The sequence below is a fragment of the Pagrus major genome, chromosome 6 (genome assembly GCF_040436345.1).
Source record: "Pagrus major chromosome 6, Pma_NU_1.0".
Classification (NCBI taxonomy): Eukaryota; Metazoa; Chordata; class Actinopteri; order Spariformes; family Sparidae; genus Pagrus; species Pagrus major.
The window spans coordinates 29,293,342-29,313,070 of NC_133220.1; the positions used below are offsets into that span (position 1 = coordinate 29,293,342).

Consider the following 19,729-nt stretch of genomic DNA (forward strand, 5'->3'; position numbering starts at 1 on the left):
TTGTAATCCATCAGTAATCACGGAGTGTTGGTCAGTAACCGACATCTCTCCTCCACCTGCTCATGCAGTAACAGAGAAAATACATTATCTGGTATCCCTGCCAATTTTATCCAATCAGGACAGAGAATTCGATGGCGAGGCGGTCCTGCCTGCTCGGATGACAGGCAGAGAGCAGGATCCTCAGAGAATAAGTCATAATAATAAGACAGGAAAAAAAACTAAAAAACCTGAAATGTATTAAAATACATATTTATATTTTTTTTCGTAGAAATATCTGGTGGGCCAAAGTGAACCTTGTGCTGACCAACATTGGCCCCAAGCCCCCAAGCGCTGTGTGCAGATTTTAATGTAACGTCCTCGGTTGGCCTGCGGGCCTCACTGTGGGCAGTCATGCTCTACAGGAAAGAATCAAATCCAACCTAAAAACATTTTAAAATGTCATTATAGAATAACGCACTGAAACTTATGTTTGTGATGCAATTTCTGTAGTTTGAACCACACAGTATTTGAAAAAGGCTTATGGTGTGTCTGCAAAGTTTTCATGGTAAGAGAGTTGAAATAAAGTAGTTTGTAGATTTTAAATAGAAATTTTAAAATTTTCAGTAGAATATTTCATCACTTACTTATTTAAAAAATATATTCATTTAATTTTCTTTTGGCTACCTGTATACACAACGTACCAGCGTTAGCATGCTGGCTAATTTTCACTATTGCGGCTTTGTTTTTATACACATATGAGGGTTTTCATGACAGGATAAGGAGGTTTTGCACTTGAAACTGATTATATCAATATATTTAAAGTCTTCTTCACAGAATAACTGGATAAGGACCGAGCAGGGGGACCACATGAGCACCACATACCAATCCAAGCTAATGTGCCCTCTCCCCCTCTTTACTATTGAGCGTCCCTGAACGCAACAACTAGGTGAGCATCGCGGACCTGTAACCAGATGAGGATACCTGTGCCACAGGACGGACTGGCGCACATTGAAGGCATGTAACATCTGGGAGGGGCGTCGCTGCTGGCTGTGACAGTGTGGAGTCAGTGTGGAGTCAGTGTGCTGAGAGAAACAGAGGGTTTTCATCCGGCGCAGAAGGGAAAAGCTTTCTTGTCTGCTGAGCTCAGATGCGCAGAGGCTCCGACACAGCGGAGAGGTCGCGACGCTGCTGGTGAATTACAATCGGGACACGAAGCTGCCATGAACGAGGGGGGAGACCTGTTTCTCGTGTAGCACGAATTGCAGCACGTTTAACTAACCGAAGCTTTCTTCAAGGGGGGGGGGGGAGGATTTTTACACCGTGGACCCCAACGCAGGAATGATTTTCCTCGGCTTGGTTTTGCTACAGCGGACCGTGGAGACCTCGGAAGGCATCGGTCATGCTCTCTGGTAAGAGGAGGATTCAAGCTCCAAGATGTCCTTCTTCATCCTGACTGGGGCGTATTAATGAGTAGCCGACAACATAACCTATATTCTCTGTCATGAATTGCTTGGCCTACATAGGAGACTACAAGACGTTATTTTATCTCTCAGTCGGACGTGCGTTTACCTTCACGACTGACACACCTGCGATATGTCTCCATGAATTAGTCCGGCGTGTTTCATTATGAGGCGCCTGCACCGATTATGCAGATGCAAGGACGGCTGTTGTTGCAGCCCCAGAAGCCGGGCTGTGATGTAGGGGCACATCATGCTCTCCACGCTGAGCTGAGCCGAATAACACGCCTGTAAATGAAATGCAAGCACCGGAGGAAATAAAAAGCCCGGCGCCTCTCTCATCTGTGCCATCTCTGCAGCCTGTAAACACAGCAGCGTTGAACACATCCCGGTGTCTCAGCAGCCATGGCTGTGGATGCAAACAGGCAGATTTTAACGAGTAAATGAAATGTGTCACGCTTCTTGTGAACACACAACTTCTCCTTGCTGCATTGTTGTGGAGCAGAGCAGGCATGTGTCTGCTGGGCCCTATTGATTTCACTGTCCTCGCATATAAATCCTGCTCGTTCTCATGCAACAGTGTTAAGCCCCTATTATTAACAGATTCCTGAACAAGGATGTCTGTCTGGATCTGAAAAACACTCATCCGCATGTGTGTGTGTGTGTGGGTCAGTCAGTGCCTTCAGTCAGGGGTGATCACTGCTAGCCCACCGTTTGGTGTATCTGGGAAACACCTCTCTGTTTTCAGAAGAGGATTTTCCACTTTGCTGCCAAGCATTCTCCAAAGTGCTGATCGCTCCTATTTTGGGGTTCTTGTACTTTGCAGAGGGCGTTGAGTTTCTCGGACCATCAGGCCATTTGCAAAGAGGTCTGGTGAAGTTGTTTTATTGCAGGGGAAGCCTGGAGGCCATTCATGCTCTGTTTTGTCTTGTTCAGGGGGGGTTTTGACACGTGTTGGTGTTTGTTTTCTCCCCTCTGTGTTCCCTGTTATCTTCAAATTGGTAAGATGGCGCTCGCCTTTTCTATGAAGCAACTCCCTGTTGTTTTCATGCCACTTTGGGTGTTACAATTCAATCAAACACCATGGAATTGGACCATGACCCAGATTGGTGCAAACACAATGGTATTCTTTAGCCATGCTGTTGCATCAAGGAGACACTGCTCCTTTTATGATGCCCCCAAGACATGGACCGACATGATTTTAGCATCTGGTTCAGGAGTAGTTGACTGACAAGCATGCAGGTTTATGATCTGACCCTGATCTGGATCCTGGACCCTTCAGCAAAGCCGTTTTACCTGTACATTTGCATGGATTTAAAATGAAAATAAGCTTTCGGCTCCGTCCAAAGTGCTGGGTAGCTGTGTGTGTGAGCTCAGGGAATCAAATCCCAGACCTTATCAAGTGTTGAAAATGTAGCAGAGCAGCACGGCTTCGGATAAGGGAATTCACCCACATTTCTTTTGTCGTCAAGAACAGAAAGCAGAGAAGAATCAGACTAGGCTGTTGTACATGTGTAGCAATGAAGTGACTGGCTGTGGCTGCACATCAGAACCAAACAAGGCGGATTACAGCCACATTGAGACATAAAAACGACAGTGGGAATACATACTGTACAGAAATCCCTCCAGGTGTTACGGAGCAAAGGGGAAATGCATAGGAATAATCCCCTCGGACGTTAGAGCCACATTCCTTTCTTTATTACTCCCCCCGCCTCAGCTTAGCAGAATCCAGGTGGATAGCAATCACCAAGATTGCTCTGTTTCACCCGCGGTGGTTGTGTCAAATGTGCAAAGGTGAGCGTCAAGGCCGGGGAGGAGGAACGCTGAGCCCCGCGATTGGTCTGTCCGAGCTAAGCTGCCCTGCTGTATGCCGATAAGCGTGTTATAAATCAGTATTTCATGGATATAGAGAGCACAAGAAGAGATCATATTAGCGTGGGGGGTGGGGAGTAGGGTCGCCTGACCTTCTATAAGCCCTTCCTTGGTTGGGGTTGGTCAGGTGGAGGTAGTTCAGTAAATCCTCTGCACTGAATCAGCTGTATGTCAGCTGATCTCCGTTCCAAACAGAAAACTGAGTTGCATCCCCCTTTTCTCATCACTTCACCTCACCAATGGGGGGAGAACATCCTTGGAGTTTGATGCTGAATGGCAGGGAGAGCGCTCAGATAAAGGTCACATTATCGTTCTCTTATAAATGAACAAAGCAGGGTTCAGAGGTCAGACGCATCACAAAAAACCACCGGAAGCCACTGAAGTCATCGTGCGAGCCGACCTCGCAACGTTTCATCTGGATTTTTTCAAACCCACACACTCTGCAACGCTATTGGCCTCGTTCTGACTCCTCCGAAACAGAGCGTCGCCCGTCTCTGTCAGGGCTGGCTGTATAGTGGTAACCCTGCCCTGGTTACCATGTGTAAGTTCACAACAGCAGCAGCTGTGTCAACACCAACAGTCAACATGCGGGCTGCCAGCCTCACCTGTCTGTAGAGAGCAGGAGGTGATATCTCAGCTGCTCTCTTACATCTCAGCTGCTCTGTGCTGCCTGTTGAAAGAGACTAACAGAAGAATCTGCTGCTCGTATTTAAGACAAGCTGCGCTGTAAGTCATGAATATATCTGTTATATAAATGCTGTTGACAACAGTAGCCTGTTCCTGGGACTCTTGGGCCAGATAAAAGCTGACAGCAGACAGAGTGAATCTCTCTGAGAAGCTGGGAGGCACCGTGTTTATCAAGGGATGAGAAAACTGGATGTAAAAACTGTTGCCTATAGTAAATTAGCTTTGCTGTGAATGTTGCGATCTAATATGTATGACTTCTAAGCCTAAGAGAGAGCAGCGTGGACATGGCAGGATTGGATCTACCTTACAGGCTTCGGCGTTTAGCCCGTCGGACCTGAATATTAAACCCCCAGCTGATTTGCATTCGTGTGATGCACGCTGCACAGAGACAGCTCACTCTCATCGCACGGCTCATGTTTTAATCAACATGGCTCCCACATTGCTATCTACACCCCCATCACCACCCAGAGCCCGTCCCTCACCCCCGCCTCGCACATGCTAAGTCAACATGTGTTTGATGATCGCGTTGCGTTCGTATCTCTCGGTGCTCGTTTCGCCTCTGATCCCTCCTTTGATGCTGCTCTCAGTGACTCCGTTTATCTGATTCTTCATTGTCCCGCCATCTCTCCTGCAGGCTTCTCTCTGGAATGTGATGCGGTCTCGTGTTATGCTACCTGTACCTCTGCACACATCTGTACACCAGATGTTTAAAAGCAGTTAGCACCCCGACTTGAGCCGGTGAGACCGCTGATCCTGTCAGGTGTGTTATTTGTCAGACTCAGTAGTGGTTAGAGGGGGACTTGTTGCAGTTGATTGATTCACCCTCGTCTTTAAGGGATACTTGAGGGAGCCCTGGGGAGCCTTCATGTGTGTGTGTTTTCTTGAGTGTGTGTAGGAGAGTGTATTTGGCATTAAGCACCGACTACTGTGGTGTTTTTGCTCACATATCATGTCAGAAATTGTGGTATTTTCTTTTTTTTTTTACTTTGTTTTTTCTTCATGTCAATTCTCTTTCTATACTTGGCTCATTTTCTCCTTCAGTTTAGATGTTAACTGAGCTGTAAGTGTTGCTGCTAGCTCGCAAACTAAATTCATCTTCTGTTCATTCCAAACAAATAGCAACAGCTGTTGTTGGAAATCTGTCACACACAGACTTACAAGAGTGTTGCAAGGAGCAAATGTAAAAAGCCTTCATGAGATGGAGAGTAAGACTTATGTGTAACCTGTTGCGCAGCCTTTGCAGAACAACAAAGCAATTAAGGGATAATGGTAAATGCAAAAAACACAGTGTGAAGTGCATCACACGCTGCCTGTTTTGTGCAGCGTCATGTTATTTCACATGCGTCAATTGATGCCAGTGGCACTCAACCGAACGCATGACAGAAGGAGTTGTGACGGTACAGTAGTCAGTGTGTGTTGGAGTGATGAAATTACTGTTTATGTGGAGGGCTGATGTGCGTTGACGCCACAGGTGTGTGTTGCCCTATACAGAAGTACAAATCAGAGAGTTATTAAGTTAGTTAACTGATTAAGTTACTCTGCAGTATTTACTTGCTAGTGTTGGTTAACATCAGCTATTGGCCTGGATGCTATAAGGAAAATATGCAGTGTGCCATAACATGTGATTAAATGAAAAAGACAACAACAAATATTTAAAGTGTGAACAGACACAAGCATTTCCCTGTAGTATTACTGTTGGGGCTACCGTCGCAAAGACAGTGTTAGCAACATGGCTACAGCTAGCAGCCTGAATACTGTCCGAAGCAAAAACAACTGTAAGAATCCCAAATTGACCAGGAAGTCCTGATTTCAGTGCTTATGTAAAACATCCGGTTGTATTAATAAGTTGGCTTTAGAGCGTTGTTTTGCTGTTAAGGGGAAACACATATCAGCATATCTATCACTCTCCTTCTTTGCCTCCTCCATCGGGGCTCTTTTTCTTTTGCAGTGTAGAGTTTCCACAGTTAGTCCAGTCGTTCCAACAATACCTGGGGATAGCATCTGGGGAAAACAATGCCTCTTCCTGTTTTGGTTGGAAAAGGCTCCGGGAAAAATCAAGCCCAGGAGCTGACTGAAAATAGCATAGTGAAAGCGAGACTTGGAGTGAATCAATCTATATTGGGATGGTGTTATTTATTCACAGTCATTACACTGTGCAATCAGTATGTACTTAAGAATGATAAGTTATAGAAAAAAAAGTTGACTGCTGCAAGTTTAATCGCTCATATTAGCCCCTTTCTCCTTCAAGCCATCAAGCTAGCTAATCTCACAGTGGCCACCAAACTTACATCAATTAGTCTGACGGTTGCTAACGGCTATACGGGGCTTCATCTGATAGGCCAATTGAGATGGGTGAATGGGTGAAATGTTAGCATGATAAATAAAATGATTATATTATTATTCATCATCTTCAGTCTTTTATGATGCATTTCTAACTAATGTATTATCAGGATGACGACAAACCACAAAAATATCGTTCAGAACTGAAAGCTAATGTTCATACTAGACGGAGGAGGGCTGTAGCAGTAAAACCCCTGAGTTTGTTGAAGAAAACAAAGGTTGGTTTCATTGGTAATGCATTTAACATTTCATGTATAAGAGGAGGAACCCTTTGTTTCTTTCTTTGAAAGGTTACATCACTATTTTGTAGAAGCATAAATGAAACATTAGTTAACCCAGAGCACTAAAGTCAAAGGATTGTTAGTTTGATAAAGAGATAAAGGACACATTTTAGTGGGTGGAAAGTATAGCACCACTTTCTCAAGCAAATGTTTTGTTTGCTGAACAAAGCCATTCGTGAGAGGCATGGCAGCCTTTTGGCTCCTGTTCTCAGCTGCCCAGCGACCATCCAGATGAATACCAAATGTCTCTGTCTGTCTTCTCTTGACTGCTTCTCCCAGAGGGTTTACTGCTCAGCCTCGCTGTTCAGCAGAGACCAGACATGACACACTGCCTTGTACATTCCCAGGTGAAAGTCCTTCCCGGCATATTAGATTAACTGAAAATCTGATTATCACAGACTCGCTTGTGTTTAACGAGGTTCATGTGATGAGCTTTTGTCCGAGTGGCGGTCGTTACTCTGCCACTTGTTTGTGTGAAAGGCTCCTACTTGTCTGTCAATGGGAGGTCAAGCATGCTGGGGGTTTTCACACATACAGGAGCAAACAGCAGCTACTGGTTCAGCTCCAGCACAGGAGCAAACTTGGTACAAGTATTTCAAGTATGTCCTCACACAAACTAGGCCTCATTCTCTATGTTGTTTGAGTAAGGAAAACAGAGCTGTGTCTTTCTGACCTGAAAAGCACAAAAAAAGCTGGCCAGCTGTGTTCAGAGCCTCGACACAGCCGCTCGGTAACTGATAGATAAATGTTTCCTTTTTGAAAGATGTGATGCTGGCAGAAGCAGTCTTTGGATGGGTAATTTTGATTCAGCCCTTGAGGCCTTCCGTCTAGATTTGTGGGTTGAATGGAGTCGTTTTATGATTTACTCGACTGGCAAGATGCTTGTTTATGGCAGCGATTTGTGAGCAGCGTTGAATGAGAGGCTTTTGGCAGAAAACGCTGTCGCTATTTTTGGATGTCAAGTCTCCACTGGGTATTAGGGAAGAGGCTTTGTTTGTAATGAACCTCCATTATGTGGGGAGAAGTGCACATGAGAGGTTGCTCACTTGCTACAGACAAGTGAAGGCAGCATTTCTTGTCATTTTTTAAAAAATTGGCCACTTGTTCAATTTTAGGCAGTAACGGTTTAATTTTTTTCTTCTCTATCCTGGATGATTTGATATGTAGAAGCTATAAGAGATAGTAAAAGTAATTCCATGAACAGTGGATTTCATGTAACCCTGCATATTTATGACGGCTGCAAAGAGGAAACTCCTCTGAACGCTGCTTTTATTCCCCGCCTGTGTTATTTATTCCATCACTTTGCTCCTGGCTCTATCCCTCTGGCTCCCTCTCTTGTGTAACTACTGAGACATAAAGCACACAGGGATTAGATTTCTCCCTCTCTGTTTCTGTCCATACATTATTAATGTTACTTTTTCTGTCTCGCTCTTCCTTCTCTTTGCAAATTAATTGGTTGCTAATTGTATCTGAGAGCTAATTTTAGACCGTAACTCATTTTCAGAATGCCTCGAGGAGCAACTTAAGTTATGCTCAGACTTTTGATATTTTCTAAATGTTCTATAAATCCAACTAAATGCATCTGATATGTTTTTAAATATGGCTTCATATATTGTCAAATCTGTTTTTATTAATGCTTTTAGCTATCCTGATAATTATCTTTACCACATGCAGTTAGACAGATCAACTCCCACCTTGCTGAGTCTCTGTGTGTATGTTACAGTCACAGAAAAATAAAAATATTGTTCCACTATTCCTTTCTTTTTAAGCTCTATTACTAATGTTTTTGTTTTTTTTATCTCTTTCAAGGATTCAGCTATAGACACCTGAGCAGAGGTGCGGTGGCTCCCCCTCATGGTACCTGCTGTAATCTGATCTAGGAGAGACCAATGCTTATCTACTGCTGACTTGCCAGAAATGCAACCATTGACTCTCCACCTCAAGAAAACACATGGCTGATACTGCAAGGTTAGAGAGGGAACAACATCAAATCTGTGCACATTTAGTCGTTGCATCTCGGCAGCAGTTAATCCTCAGTTTGTTTTTCTTTAGGTGAGGGCGTGGCTGGGAGCGTGAGTTGTAAAGTCCCCAGAATTACATCACATGGAGGTCAAAGGACATCTGATCACATCCATGGGTTTGGGGGCTCCTGGTGAGTAGTAACGACTTCTCCCACTGTGAAGGCGGACACTTTCATGTCTGGACGAGCCTGAAACGGCCTGGCAAATCTATCAGCTTGTGTTTTTTCTAACAGTTCAACAGAAGGAAAACAAAAGTGTTTTTCTCAAGGGAACAGCCAGCTGAAAAAACAGCTGTATGTGTGAAGGCCATTTGTTGACGTGCTGTCACCACAGCTGTCAGATAATCTTATCAGAGCACTGAGGAACAGACACAAAAAGCAGGCATTGTGAAACAGCTCAAGCCAAAACACTGCATTTGAAATTAAATAGTGACATTTCTTAGTTCTGCATTCCTGATTTGGTCTTAAAAAAAAATTTTGCTCATGCTGTTTAAGAAGAAGTTTGTATTTTTGTGATGGCCAAAAAAATTCCATTCCAAAAAAACCAACAAGGTGTTCACCCATTTCTCAAAACATTCTGACTTCCCTTCCCTGTCTGTGACTCTTATTCTGTTTCTTGCTAACAAAAACAAAAACATAGTGTTATTTTTCTTTTTTAAAAGTGCTCTGTAACTTCTGAAAAAAGCTGGGCATTGTGACTTTTAGTTAAAGGTGCCAAATGTTAGAATCTTAGTTGAGAGATTAAAAAATTGAGCAAAATTATCAACATAAAGTGAAGACATAACAGTTTAGATGTTATGTCAAAGACATCTATGTATAGTGTTGCAAAGGTATATACTGAAGTAGCATGCTAACTAGCTAGCCCTGTGTCTGAAAACCTCGGTCAAAGCTGGCTGGCTACACTGCTAAGTGAGCTAACTAGGTCAGTTAGCGACAGTTAGCAGTTACTCTGGTGATATTTGTTGGCAGTATGAATTCAGCAGGTAGTCAGTTCTTACATATTGCACCTTTAAAACAGGAGACTCAGACTCAAACAGGAGAAAGTTGAGTGAGTGAGTATTTAAGCAGCAGGTCAGTTTGTATGTGCCTGACTCAAAATAAACCAGTTTCAGTGTAGACTGTAATGGAGGAACAGCTCCAGGAGCTCTGTGGAACAGAAGAATAAGATATACATGTATATCGCTTTAGATACAGAGACATTACGTGACAGTAGGATCGACTCATTGGTGGTCTTTTCATTGGATGTGTTGACAATAAAAAATATAGAACATTGCCAGCTTTAAAATGTTGTTAAGTCTTTCTGAAGATGCGTTGCATGTGCTGTGCTTTGTAGATGTTCAAGGCTGCCAGGATGGCAAGCTGCAGGCTGAGAGGATTGCAGCTCTGCAAGAGAGGAAGCAGGCCCTGGAGGCTCTCCTCAACTCCAGAGTGGGGGAACTCAAACAAGTCTGTTTGCAGGAAGCAGTGAGTAGCTCTCACTTCACTTTCAAAATGTATTCATCTCATCTCACTCTATACTCACCCCAACTTATTATGACAACTGCAGTTTGTTACTGCAGATATCGCAGTGCATTACGAATTAGTATGTAAGTATATTTTAATATTCTGTATATTTGAACCTCAGATCTTAGGAGCAACTTGTAAGGAAACCGTGATAATCTTTAGAGCCCAACAGAGACATCATTTGACCGATATTATCAGCTGTTATTATACTGTATCATATACAGTGCATTGGTATCAGCGTATCTGTTGTCAGGCGACATGAAAACGTTTTGATTTTAAAGAAAACGGTGCAGAAAGCGATGCCTGGGGTGATTTTATAATTATTACATTTCAAGTGAAATTTACTGTTTCAGTGCACTGATTTTTTTGTTTTTTGTTAAACTATAAAATATCCCGCCTCCATTACATAATTTTGTCACAAGTGTTCGATAACCAGATTTGAGGGATCACTGCAAAAAATGTGTGTATATCAGCCGATATATCATTGAAATTTTTTACTCCCTTTAGTCGGCCACAAAAACTGCACATCGGTCGGGCTCTAATAATTTCCTCATATAAAATGGACTACAGATTTATATTTGCTTGATAGCTACACACAACTTGTCCACATGTCTTTATGAAGTCACAGCTGCCTCAGCTTTTCATTAAGAGCTCTTCAAAACATGTTTTCACCTCGATGTATGTGAGTGACTCACTCTGCTCTATTCTAGGATTCACAACTTGTCTAATTCGTTTTCAGTGTAGCTAATTTAAAAGTGTGAATCTCTGCTCATCTGTGCAGTTATTCTGTTTGTTTTAGAGCAAAATTATGATATAAATATTATTTCTTTATCTTTTTTCAGTGCAGTCGACTATTTAAAGGGTGTTTTTATTGAGATTTAAAGTAATCTCTTAAGTGGTCTCATTTTATACAACACTTTGGAGCTTACAGGCCAGTGAGAAGATGGATTTTAGTTACTGAGGGCTAATGAATGTCCTCTGCAGGAGCTGACCGGGAAGTTGCCACGTGCTTTCCCCCTAGAGACGGGAGAGAAACCCCCAGCGGTGCAGCGCAGAGTTGGCCTGGCGCCCAACACCAAGGCAGAGGTAAGTCAACACCTTGAATATCAATAGTGTTTACGCAGCAGCTGTACCTCTATCTGTACTTGTGTACTAACACTGCATGCTGTCTCTGGTGTCAGGATGAGGCTGCCCAAAGAAAGCAGATGAAAGCTATCTTCACTGGTGCTCTGTACAGACACTCAGAATCAGACCGAAATGTCCCAAATAGCAAGAGGACAGTTCATCGAGGCTGTCACACAGGTATGATTTCAACACACCCACTTTAAAAACAAATATATCTATGTTGTTGTTAACATTCTTTGCCTCTTTAAAACACACTGAGCCTTGCACTTGTGTCAGCAGATGTGTCTAAATCCATGTGTCATCATCTGTGACCTGTGCATGGTTTGTTTTCTTTCAGAGGACACTGTCATGTCAGAGAGTACAAGCTCCATGTCAGATTCAACATCCCATGACAATGGTGAGTCAACCGAATACAAACTGTCTTTCAACATCTATCTGTGTCTCTGGTGGATGTACAGCATCTCCATATTCATGATGAGCTTAACTGGCGCAGTAGTAGGCAGGCAGCAGAATTAGCTCAATGTATTTGCATCACATTCAAAATACATCACTCACACTTAGCGGGTGGGAGACTCATTTGCACTTCTGGTGTTTAGACACTGAATTCAAATATGCAGTTGCATCTCAGTTGTAAACCCAAAATAGCACGCTTGGCTCTTTCTGTTGTTAATGGACGTGATCAGTTTTTTTTGTCATCTGTGAGAGGGCTTCATTAAAACATAATTTCTTTGTTTTTCTTTCCCCAAAAGAGTCTTCTCCCAGCGTGGCCGCTGACCAGCGCTCTCTGTCTCAGCCCCGGCTCACTGTGGGCAGCCCTGACCACAGGATCAGCAGGAAGCTGTCTCCAGTCGAGATTTACTACGAGATGAGGACACGCCGCAACTCTGTCACAAGCTCTGTCAGGTACTTCTCTTAAAGTGACCCTATACTGCAAGCTGTGCAGTCTGCTTTTTACACCAACATTAGCATGTATATGCAGGTTTTTTAAACATTGGTAATCCCCCTAAAACTAGCGGATTCACTCCCTCCAATTATCAGTAGACGAGTTTGCCTTTCTGTGTTTTTTTTTTTTTTCTGGTTTGTCACATTCACTGCCACAAACACACTCTTTCAAACTCAACACAGACTAAAGTGCTGCTTGAACGGAGATAGACAGAAAACCATCTATGCTGCAATGTTCAGAACTTTAATTTGTAACATCACACTGGAAAAGGGGCAGAAATGTCTTGTTTATCACTGCGGATCAGTGCTGGAGCTGATAAATATCCATGTACAACCCGAACTGCAGAGTCACTTGACCCGGGAATGAATGCTGATTGAACCTTTTTCCCACTGAAGACAAAAGCCAGATTTTAGTTTAGCAAATGTTTAATGCACCCATGTCTTCTTGTGTTGCTTCTCACAGCCCAACTCACTCTTTACCGAGAAGTGCATCTAACGTTGAAGGCAGAAGTGTTCCGGCCACTCCTCTCTTGGCCCGAACTGCTCCAATCAGCGTTCACGTCAGGTAACCTGCGATACAGAGCTGCTTCTGTCTGATGAATCACAGCTACAGCTCCCTCCCACTGTGATAACTGTGCGCTGGGAATTGGCTTAATGACTTAGTTGAATGCAGACACAGAGTCAGGGTTGTTACAACGATTAGTGTCAAATTTAGCTACCAGCAAGGGCTTGAGCTCGTCGTTTGCTCTTTGAGCATTAAAAATTGTGTCCCGTCTTAAGTGATTTTCTGTGAAATGCTGTTACATGGTTTTGATTAAAATTGCTTTCACTCTCTTTTCTTTATCCACAGTTGCTGCGAGTCCTCTCCTAATGTAATTTGTTGTTGTGCTTATCTCTGCCTCAGGTCGGATGCGTCAGGTGGTAATGGGTTGAAGCAGTGGTCTGGCAGTCTGGATGTTCCATACATGATTCCACTGGCCCAGGAGGGCTCCTCCTCAGACCGGAGAAGCTGCCCTTACAGTTCCCGGGCCAGGCGTAGTAACAGCTCCGAGGCCCTGCTGGATAGATCGAGCCTTCCTGACGATCCTGCTCCCAGAAACGGGATGCCTCCCCGAGGAGGGCCCTACAAGAGCTCTGAGACACTGACTGATGGCAAGCTGCGACACATTCACCTGGGCAGCCCTGAGAGACACGTTGATAACTCTGTGGAACAGGCCAAACTGCGTCTGTCCATGGGTGGCAGAGGGGCTGGTGGAGGCTACAATGAGCTACTGATGGACTATATCTGGGGGAAACAGCAGAGGATGCAGGTGCAGAACCACCTGTACCAGTCCACAGGCAGGATCTGGCAGGACATGTCCTCTCCTCGCTCCTCCACTGCAGCGGCGCCTCCCCATGCCAATGGCTTTTCACATTCCCAGGTGCATCTCCCCAGCGCCGCACCTCCTTATAGCCCCATGGTCCTCCGAGGGTCCCAAGCTGAGCTGCGCAGGGTCAAAGTCACCAGAACCAAATCTTGTGGACCCTTTATTCCTTTGCAGCCACATTCCCAGGATGCCATCCTGCTGTCAGCGTACGAGTCTCCCCTTCCCGCCTCTGGCACCACCACGTCCTCCATCCCCAACCTGCTCCCCTACCAGACCGAGCTGTCTGGCCCCTCCTTCAGCCGCAGACCCCCACAGTTCTCTCTCCCGACCCCAGAGGACTCGACACGAAGTTTGCATAAAGCCCTGGCTCTGGAGGGACTGAGGGACTGGTACCTGAGGAATGCTCTCGGCTATCCTCCTGCTGCCTCAAAGAGCCACGAGGCGGGGATCTCTCGCCTCTCACACCCCCATCCGCTGGTGCACCAGGCCCAGTCTGTTCAAGGTGAAACAGCCAACCTCCACAGGTCTTCGATACCCCAGTCAGCCAGCTTCCATGGTCACCCGCTGCATGGAAGGTCAGTACTTTTGTCATTTTTGGGTCTTATATATGTATAAGTCTTAAGTGGGAAGCATCATGAACGTTGTGACATGTTATCTGATTTCAAGGGACACTTTGTATGTTTTAGCAGCTATATAAGAATATATTTAATTAACTACAAATATCAAGATGCATGTTTGTAAATACAATCACTCAGTCAGTATTTACCACTGAGATTTGCCTAAAGGTGCAATATGCTGTTCCCTCATTACCATCTACAACGAAACTGTGGTTTATTTTGAGTCAAACTGACCTGCTGCTTAAATACTCACTTACTCAACGTTTGAGTAAACTTAAAGGTGCAATATGTAAGAACTGGCTACCTGTTAAATTCATATTGACAACAAATGAAGGCAGCATATCACCAGAGTAACTGCTAACTGCAGCTAGTTAGCTCATCTCTGCAACACAATACTTGGACATCTTTGACGTAACGCCAAAACTGTTATGTCTTTACGTTCTTTTGATTGTTTAGGTTAATTTTTTTTTTTTTTTATGTTTCAAACTAAAATTCTTACATATTGCACCTTTAAATATGTTTCTCACTGGAAGCCTGGCAGCTAGTCCTCCAGCAGAGGATGGTGCTATTACTCTCACTCTATTCCCCTCCAATCCATCGATCACCCTGTGACTTTTACAATCCTTGCTGTTTTATTTTTGTTTGTCTTTGTATTTTGTGAGGTCAGCATTTCCTGCTGCTGTCTGCCTCATGCCAACATCCAGCCACTCGGATGTCTCCTGATAAAAAACACTCAAGTTTTCTCACATATATTCCTCGAAGTGGTCTGTGAGAGACAGTAGTTACACATGAACTTTCAAGGACATCCCTCCCCAAGCTCCCTTCTAGCCATGATCCATACTTTATATTTCATGAGCCTCACTGTGGCTTCCTGCCTCTGGTTTGTGAATCACTGTATTGATTTGTCTTTCCTCCCCAACAGGTCGATGGAGTTCTCTCTCTATCAGGAGACTCCACAGATGCAAGAAGCGACCCCAAAGGAACCCAGTGCAGACCCAGGCACGCTAGTCTGAAGCAGCAGAACACACACACACTACACTATATGAGCAAGAACACTGTAGCCTCACACACACACACATTCACTCAGACTCACACAGATAAGTTGATACAATGTGACCTCAACAGCAAAGCAAAACACGGCAACCTCAGCAGAAAGAGACTGGAATAAATGACAAACTGTAGCTGTACAGTGTGAAAAAGCCTTGGCAAGTCCCCCCTGTTATAACTAATCCCACCAGTATATGAACTTCAAACCCAGTGATCCCATGTGGATGTGCACTGGGACTCACTAATAAACAATATGGTCATGCTGTACTTCATATATCAAAGCAGTAAAATCTTTCCTAATAACCCTGAAAAATCTCCCGAGATATACTTTTTTACAGAATATATACAACTCCAAATCACTATTTTGTATCTTCTGAGATATAAATAACAGTTATATTAAAGAGGTAATTTATTGCTCATTAAGCGTGTGATATACGAAGATGTTATATGAGCTCACATCATTTGAAAAAGTATTAATACATGCCGGTGAATGTGTGTTTGTAAAACTATGTAAAACGCAAAAAACATGCTTCGGTCTCCATCTGCTGTTGATTTCACAGCCATTTGTATTTTTCATGTTTGATAAACGAAAGGGGCCATTAACTGTAGCGTGCAGGTGTAGCGGATGGGAGTGCCTAAAAAGTTTTAATATAAACCTTGGTTAGAAAACTTTAACGTGCTTTCTATTGATCTGAAATGTTAGCAGTAAGCCGTGTGAGCTTAGTCTAATCAAATAGTGAGAGCAGTTTACGATGTCACTAAATTAGGGTATTCGGAATGATGTCATATATATTGTGATTTTTCAGTTTGTTTTCTAGATTCAGCTCGGTGCTGGCCGATAAATGTAGCTTTCTCTGTGCCGACCTTCACAGAATAATTAGACCAGTTTTAGGACAAACCTGAGGGCTGTTGTGAGACCTACTGTGTGGCAGTAGCACATGTCTGTATGACAAGTATTTACTCATATCAAGATGATTTTTTCTGCAGTTGGTTGTGGAGGATTTGAGTGTCATATGGAGCACTTTATGAACATCTTAAGCCTTAATTCCCTATGAAATTGTCTCCAAGAGAGATGAGAGGCAGTATGAAGCTTTTGACAGGGTTTATAATTGGGGGAAAGTTCAAGGAAAGTGAGTTTTATCAACATCTACTGAAGGTCTATCTGAGTCTGTATATAGCGTGGATTGTACTGATGAGTTTCAAGCTGATATTTTATTCCCGTACTAACAATGTAATTTCTCAACTAACGACATGAGTATTTAATCAGAATAACCTCCCCAACTCATTCCACCCCCAAGTGAGCACTATTTAATTGGTTGTAAAAAGTGAGGTTGGTGGTTTGAACAGAATAGGGCTGCTGCAGTTTTGAATGATGGTGTGAGCAGGTCTCATGCCAGTAAATTTGTTAATGAGAATTCATGCTGGCTGATTTTTTGTATTTGTAATGATTTCAACTCATTTCATGTGCTTGTTTGTGTGTCATTTAAAAAAAGAAAAGAATTAACTTTACATTTTTAAAAAATCAGAGTAGTTATGTGTCATGATATATTTGTAATCAGAGTTTTAACAGCTGCAATGTTCAGAAAAATCAGAAGAATAAAATCCTCAAGGAAGCTGAAAGTATTTGTCTTATTGTAAACAGAAGTTAACATAGTTTTAAGTATTTTTCCATCGGCCATGTTGGGACTCATTTGAATGTAATTCTTTACGTTTTTCACTCATGATGTTGTTTTCTACTCTGTTACAAACTGTAGCACACAGCGAATGTTACCTGGTTTCTTCTGTTACCTGTCTGATGTGTTCACATCCTCTCAGTATCCAGCTTCATGCAGCTTCTTACAGCTGGCTAAAACCTGAAATCAAAGACCAAACTGCTGTGCACTGGGGGTCGTAAATGTATTTTTCATATAATGTACTCTGTAAGTTTAAAGTAAATGATATAAATTTAGCTCTGAGGCAAATTTATTCAAACTATATTATATTTATGAACCTATAACATTTTGTAGCTATCTACTGTAGCTCTTTCTCATCAGTGCGAGAATCGGTAATGTGTGTTAAATTTCATTTCATCCAGCAGTGTGACGTGTTAATATTTGATTCTTCTTCTTCTTCTTCTTTTTTTTTTTTTTTTAGATATTTAAGTGCAGCTGTTTTCTCTATCCCTCCTCTCTTTATAACCAGGCCTATGAAATAAGACTTTAGGCCCGCCCTATACTGTATGTATGAGACTGTGCATTCATTCTACTAAATAAAGTGTCATGTTGAAATCAACACAGGTTTATAACGTTTATTTGTTAAAACATTACGTTTTCCTGTCTGTTTCTGTGTCTTATTACTCTTTATTCTTTGGTCTGTGTTCTTTTTCTGAAATAAAAAGGAAAGCAATTTGACTCACCATAATAAAATCTAAATGTTAAAGGAGAAGTTTACTATTTATCAAGTCTGTCATTAAACAATGCACAGACGATTGCTTGCTGAAATGATTCCTGCTGTTTAAAGTGGCCATTAAGACATTCCTTCTTAATGTGTTTCCAAAGTAAGAGATGAAAGACAAAAGTCACAGTTTTCTCTCTCGCTCTCTCCTTTTGTTTTAACTTTATGGGCCCTACACATCCATACAAGTGTTTTCAGTTTTTCTGACTACTACTTTGACTCATCAAAAACAATGTTGACTCACCAAGAATGATCCTAACCATTAACCGGTTCATATTTTTGGCATTGTGCACATTTTGGATGTGTACCTTATTGAAATTGTATATTTGCATAATATCTTTCTTACTTTGTACTGCATCATTATCAATCTTCACAGCAAGCATTTTGTTTTGACTTGTCAGAGTAGGAAATGCACAGGTGCAATCAATACTGTTAAGGATGGCTCTGTTGACGGTCAGCCAGTATACACTGTTGCAGGGTCCTGAAACTAACACTAAATGGAGCATGGCATTTAAACTTGGTATTACTAATCACGACTGTGGTTTTGCTGCTATCAGTCAGCAATGTACCTGGTTTGAGTTCAGCCGGGACGTGTGTTTATTTTAGACCTATATAACAATGGAGTGGAACAAATAATGAGGATTAATTATGTATAGAAATACGTAAATAAAAAGAAAAAAACAACTTATTCTAGTAATTACTTCATCTCACCAAACTGTATATAGGCCTACTTGTAAAAATACAAAAGGTTTAGGAGAACTCTCCTCCATTGTTATTGTGGCCGCCTACATCCCACCGTGGGCTAATGCTAAGCTAGCATTAGAGGAACTCTACTGCCTCATCAGCGGGCAGATGAACGATAACCCGGAGGCGGCTGTGATTGTGGCGGGAGACTTTAACCACGTTGAACTAAAGGCGGTGTTTCCCAAATTTTACAAGTACATCAACTTTCCCACCAGAGGCAATAACATTCTGGACCAGGTCTACTGCAACATCCCTGCTGCTTACAAGGCTGTAGCAGCTCCACACCTGGGCATGTCGGACCACATCTCAGTGGAGCTTATACCGGCCTACAAGCCTCTGGCCTGCAGAACAAAGCCGACCACCAGGACAGTACAGGTTTGGACTGAGGAGGCCTCCTCTGCACTCCAGGACTGCTTTGAGCACACAGACTGGTCTGTGTTCAGCGAAGAGGCAGACCTGGAGGAGTATACATCATCTGTACTGGCCTATGTTCAGTTCTGCACTGACGCTGTCCTCCCAGTCAAGACCATCACTGTGTTTCCTAACCAGAAACCATGGCTGGACAGCACAGTGAGGTCCCTGCTGAAAGCCCGCGATACTGCCTACAGATCCGGAGACAGGCTGGCTTACAGCAGGGCCCGAGCAGAACTGAAGAAAGGAATCAAACAGGCCAAGCTCCGGTATAATGACAAAGTTGAAGATCACTTCAACAACAACAACCCCCGGAGCATGTGGAAAGGCATCAGAACCATGACGGACTATAAGCCCAACACTCAGCTCGTCAGTCACGACTCCACCCTGCCTGACACCTTAAACAGCTTCTTTGCTCGCTTCGACACACCAGGCAGCAGAGAAGCTATACACCTATCCCGGCTGGAGGAGCAGCACCAGCCCCTCGTCCTGCAGCAGCACCAGGTGTCATCCACCCTGAGGAGGATCAACACCCGCAAAGCTGCGGGACCGGACATGGTGTCAGGTCGGACTCTGAGAACATGTGCCGACCAGCTGGCAGGAGTGTTCCTGGACATCTTCAACCTGTCCCTGCAGCTGTCCATGGTTCCTGAGTGTCTCAAGTCCTCCACCATCATACCGGTACCGAAGAAGACATCCCCCACCTGCCTCAATGATTACAGGCCTGTTGCTCTGACCCCTGTAATCATGAAGTGCTTTCAGCGGATTCTTCTCAGGCACATCAGAGGCCTCATCCCCACGGACCTAGACAGCCTTCAGTTCGCCTACAGAGGGAATCGGTCCACAGAGGATGCTGTCTCCATCACCCTGCACACGGCCCTGACCCACCTGCAGCAGCCCGACA

General features: G+C 43.4%; 1 protein-coding gene across 3 annotated transcripts; it reads left to right on the forward strand.

Moving 5' to 3' along the window:
• The first annotated feature begins 1,097 nt into the window (after window positions 1-1,097).
• On the forward strand, window positions 1,098-17,508 carry ccdc120b (coiled-coil domain containing 120b). Of its 3 annotated transcripts, none has more exons than XM_073467483.1 (11): window positions 1,098-1,170; window positions 8,426-8,584; window positions 8,669-8,768; window positions 9,970-10,100; window positions 11,124-11,225; window positions 11,321-11,441; window positions 11,602-11,661; window positions 12,014-12,167; window positions 12,670-12,771; window positions 13,111-14,148; window positions 15,113-17,508. In XM_073467483.1, the coding sequence occupies exons 3-11, from the start codon at window positions 8,720-8,722 to the stop codon at window positions 15,201-15,203; spliced, it is 1,848 nt and encodes a 615-aa protein (XP_073323584.1). In that variant the 5' UTR covers window positions 1,098-1,170; window positions 8,426-8,584; window positions 8,669-8,719; the 3' UTR covers window positions 15,204-17,508. The 3 variants fall into 3 exon arrangements, with proteins under 3 accessions (XP_073323584.1, XP_073323582.1, XP_073323583.1); XM_073467481.1 differs by lacking the exon at window positions 1,098-1,170 and adding an exon at window positions 1,321-1,388; XM_073467482.1 differs by lacking the exon at window positions 1,098-1,170 and adding an exon at window positions 4,662-4,755.
• The last annotated feature ends 2,221 nt before the right edge of the window (window positions 17,509-19,729 follow it).

Excerpts from the sequence above, each read along its gene's own strand:
- ccdc120b (XM_073467483.1), top strand. The coding sequence starts at position 8,720 with ATGGAGGTCAAAGGACATCTGATCACATCCATGGGTTTGGGGGCTCCT. Across the intron at positions 12,168-12,669 it reads TCTGTCACAAGCTCTGTCAG|CCCAACTCACTCTTTACCGA; the intron begins GTACTTCTCTTA and ends TGCTTCTCACAG. Across the intron at positions 14,149-15,112 it reads GGTCACCCGCTGCATGGAAG|GTCGATGGAGTTCTCTCTCT; the intron begins GTCAGTACTTTT and ends CCTCCCCAACAG.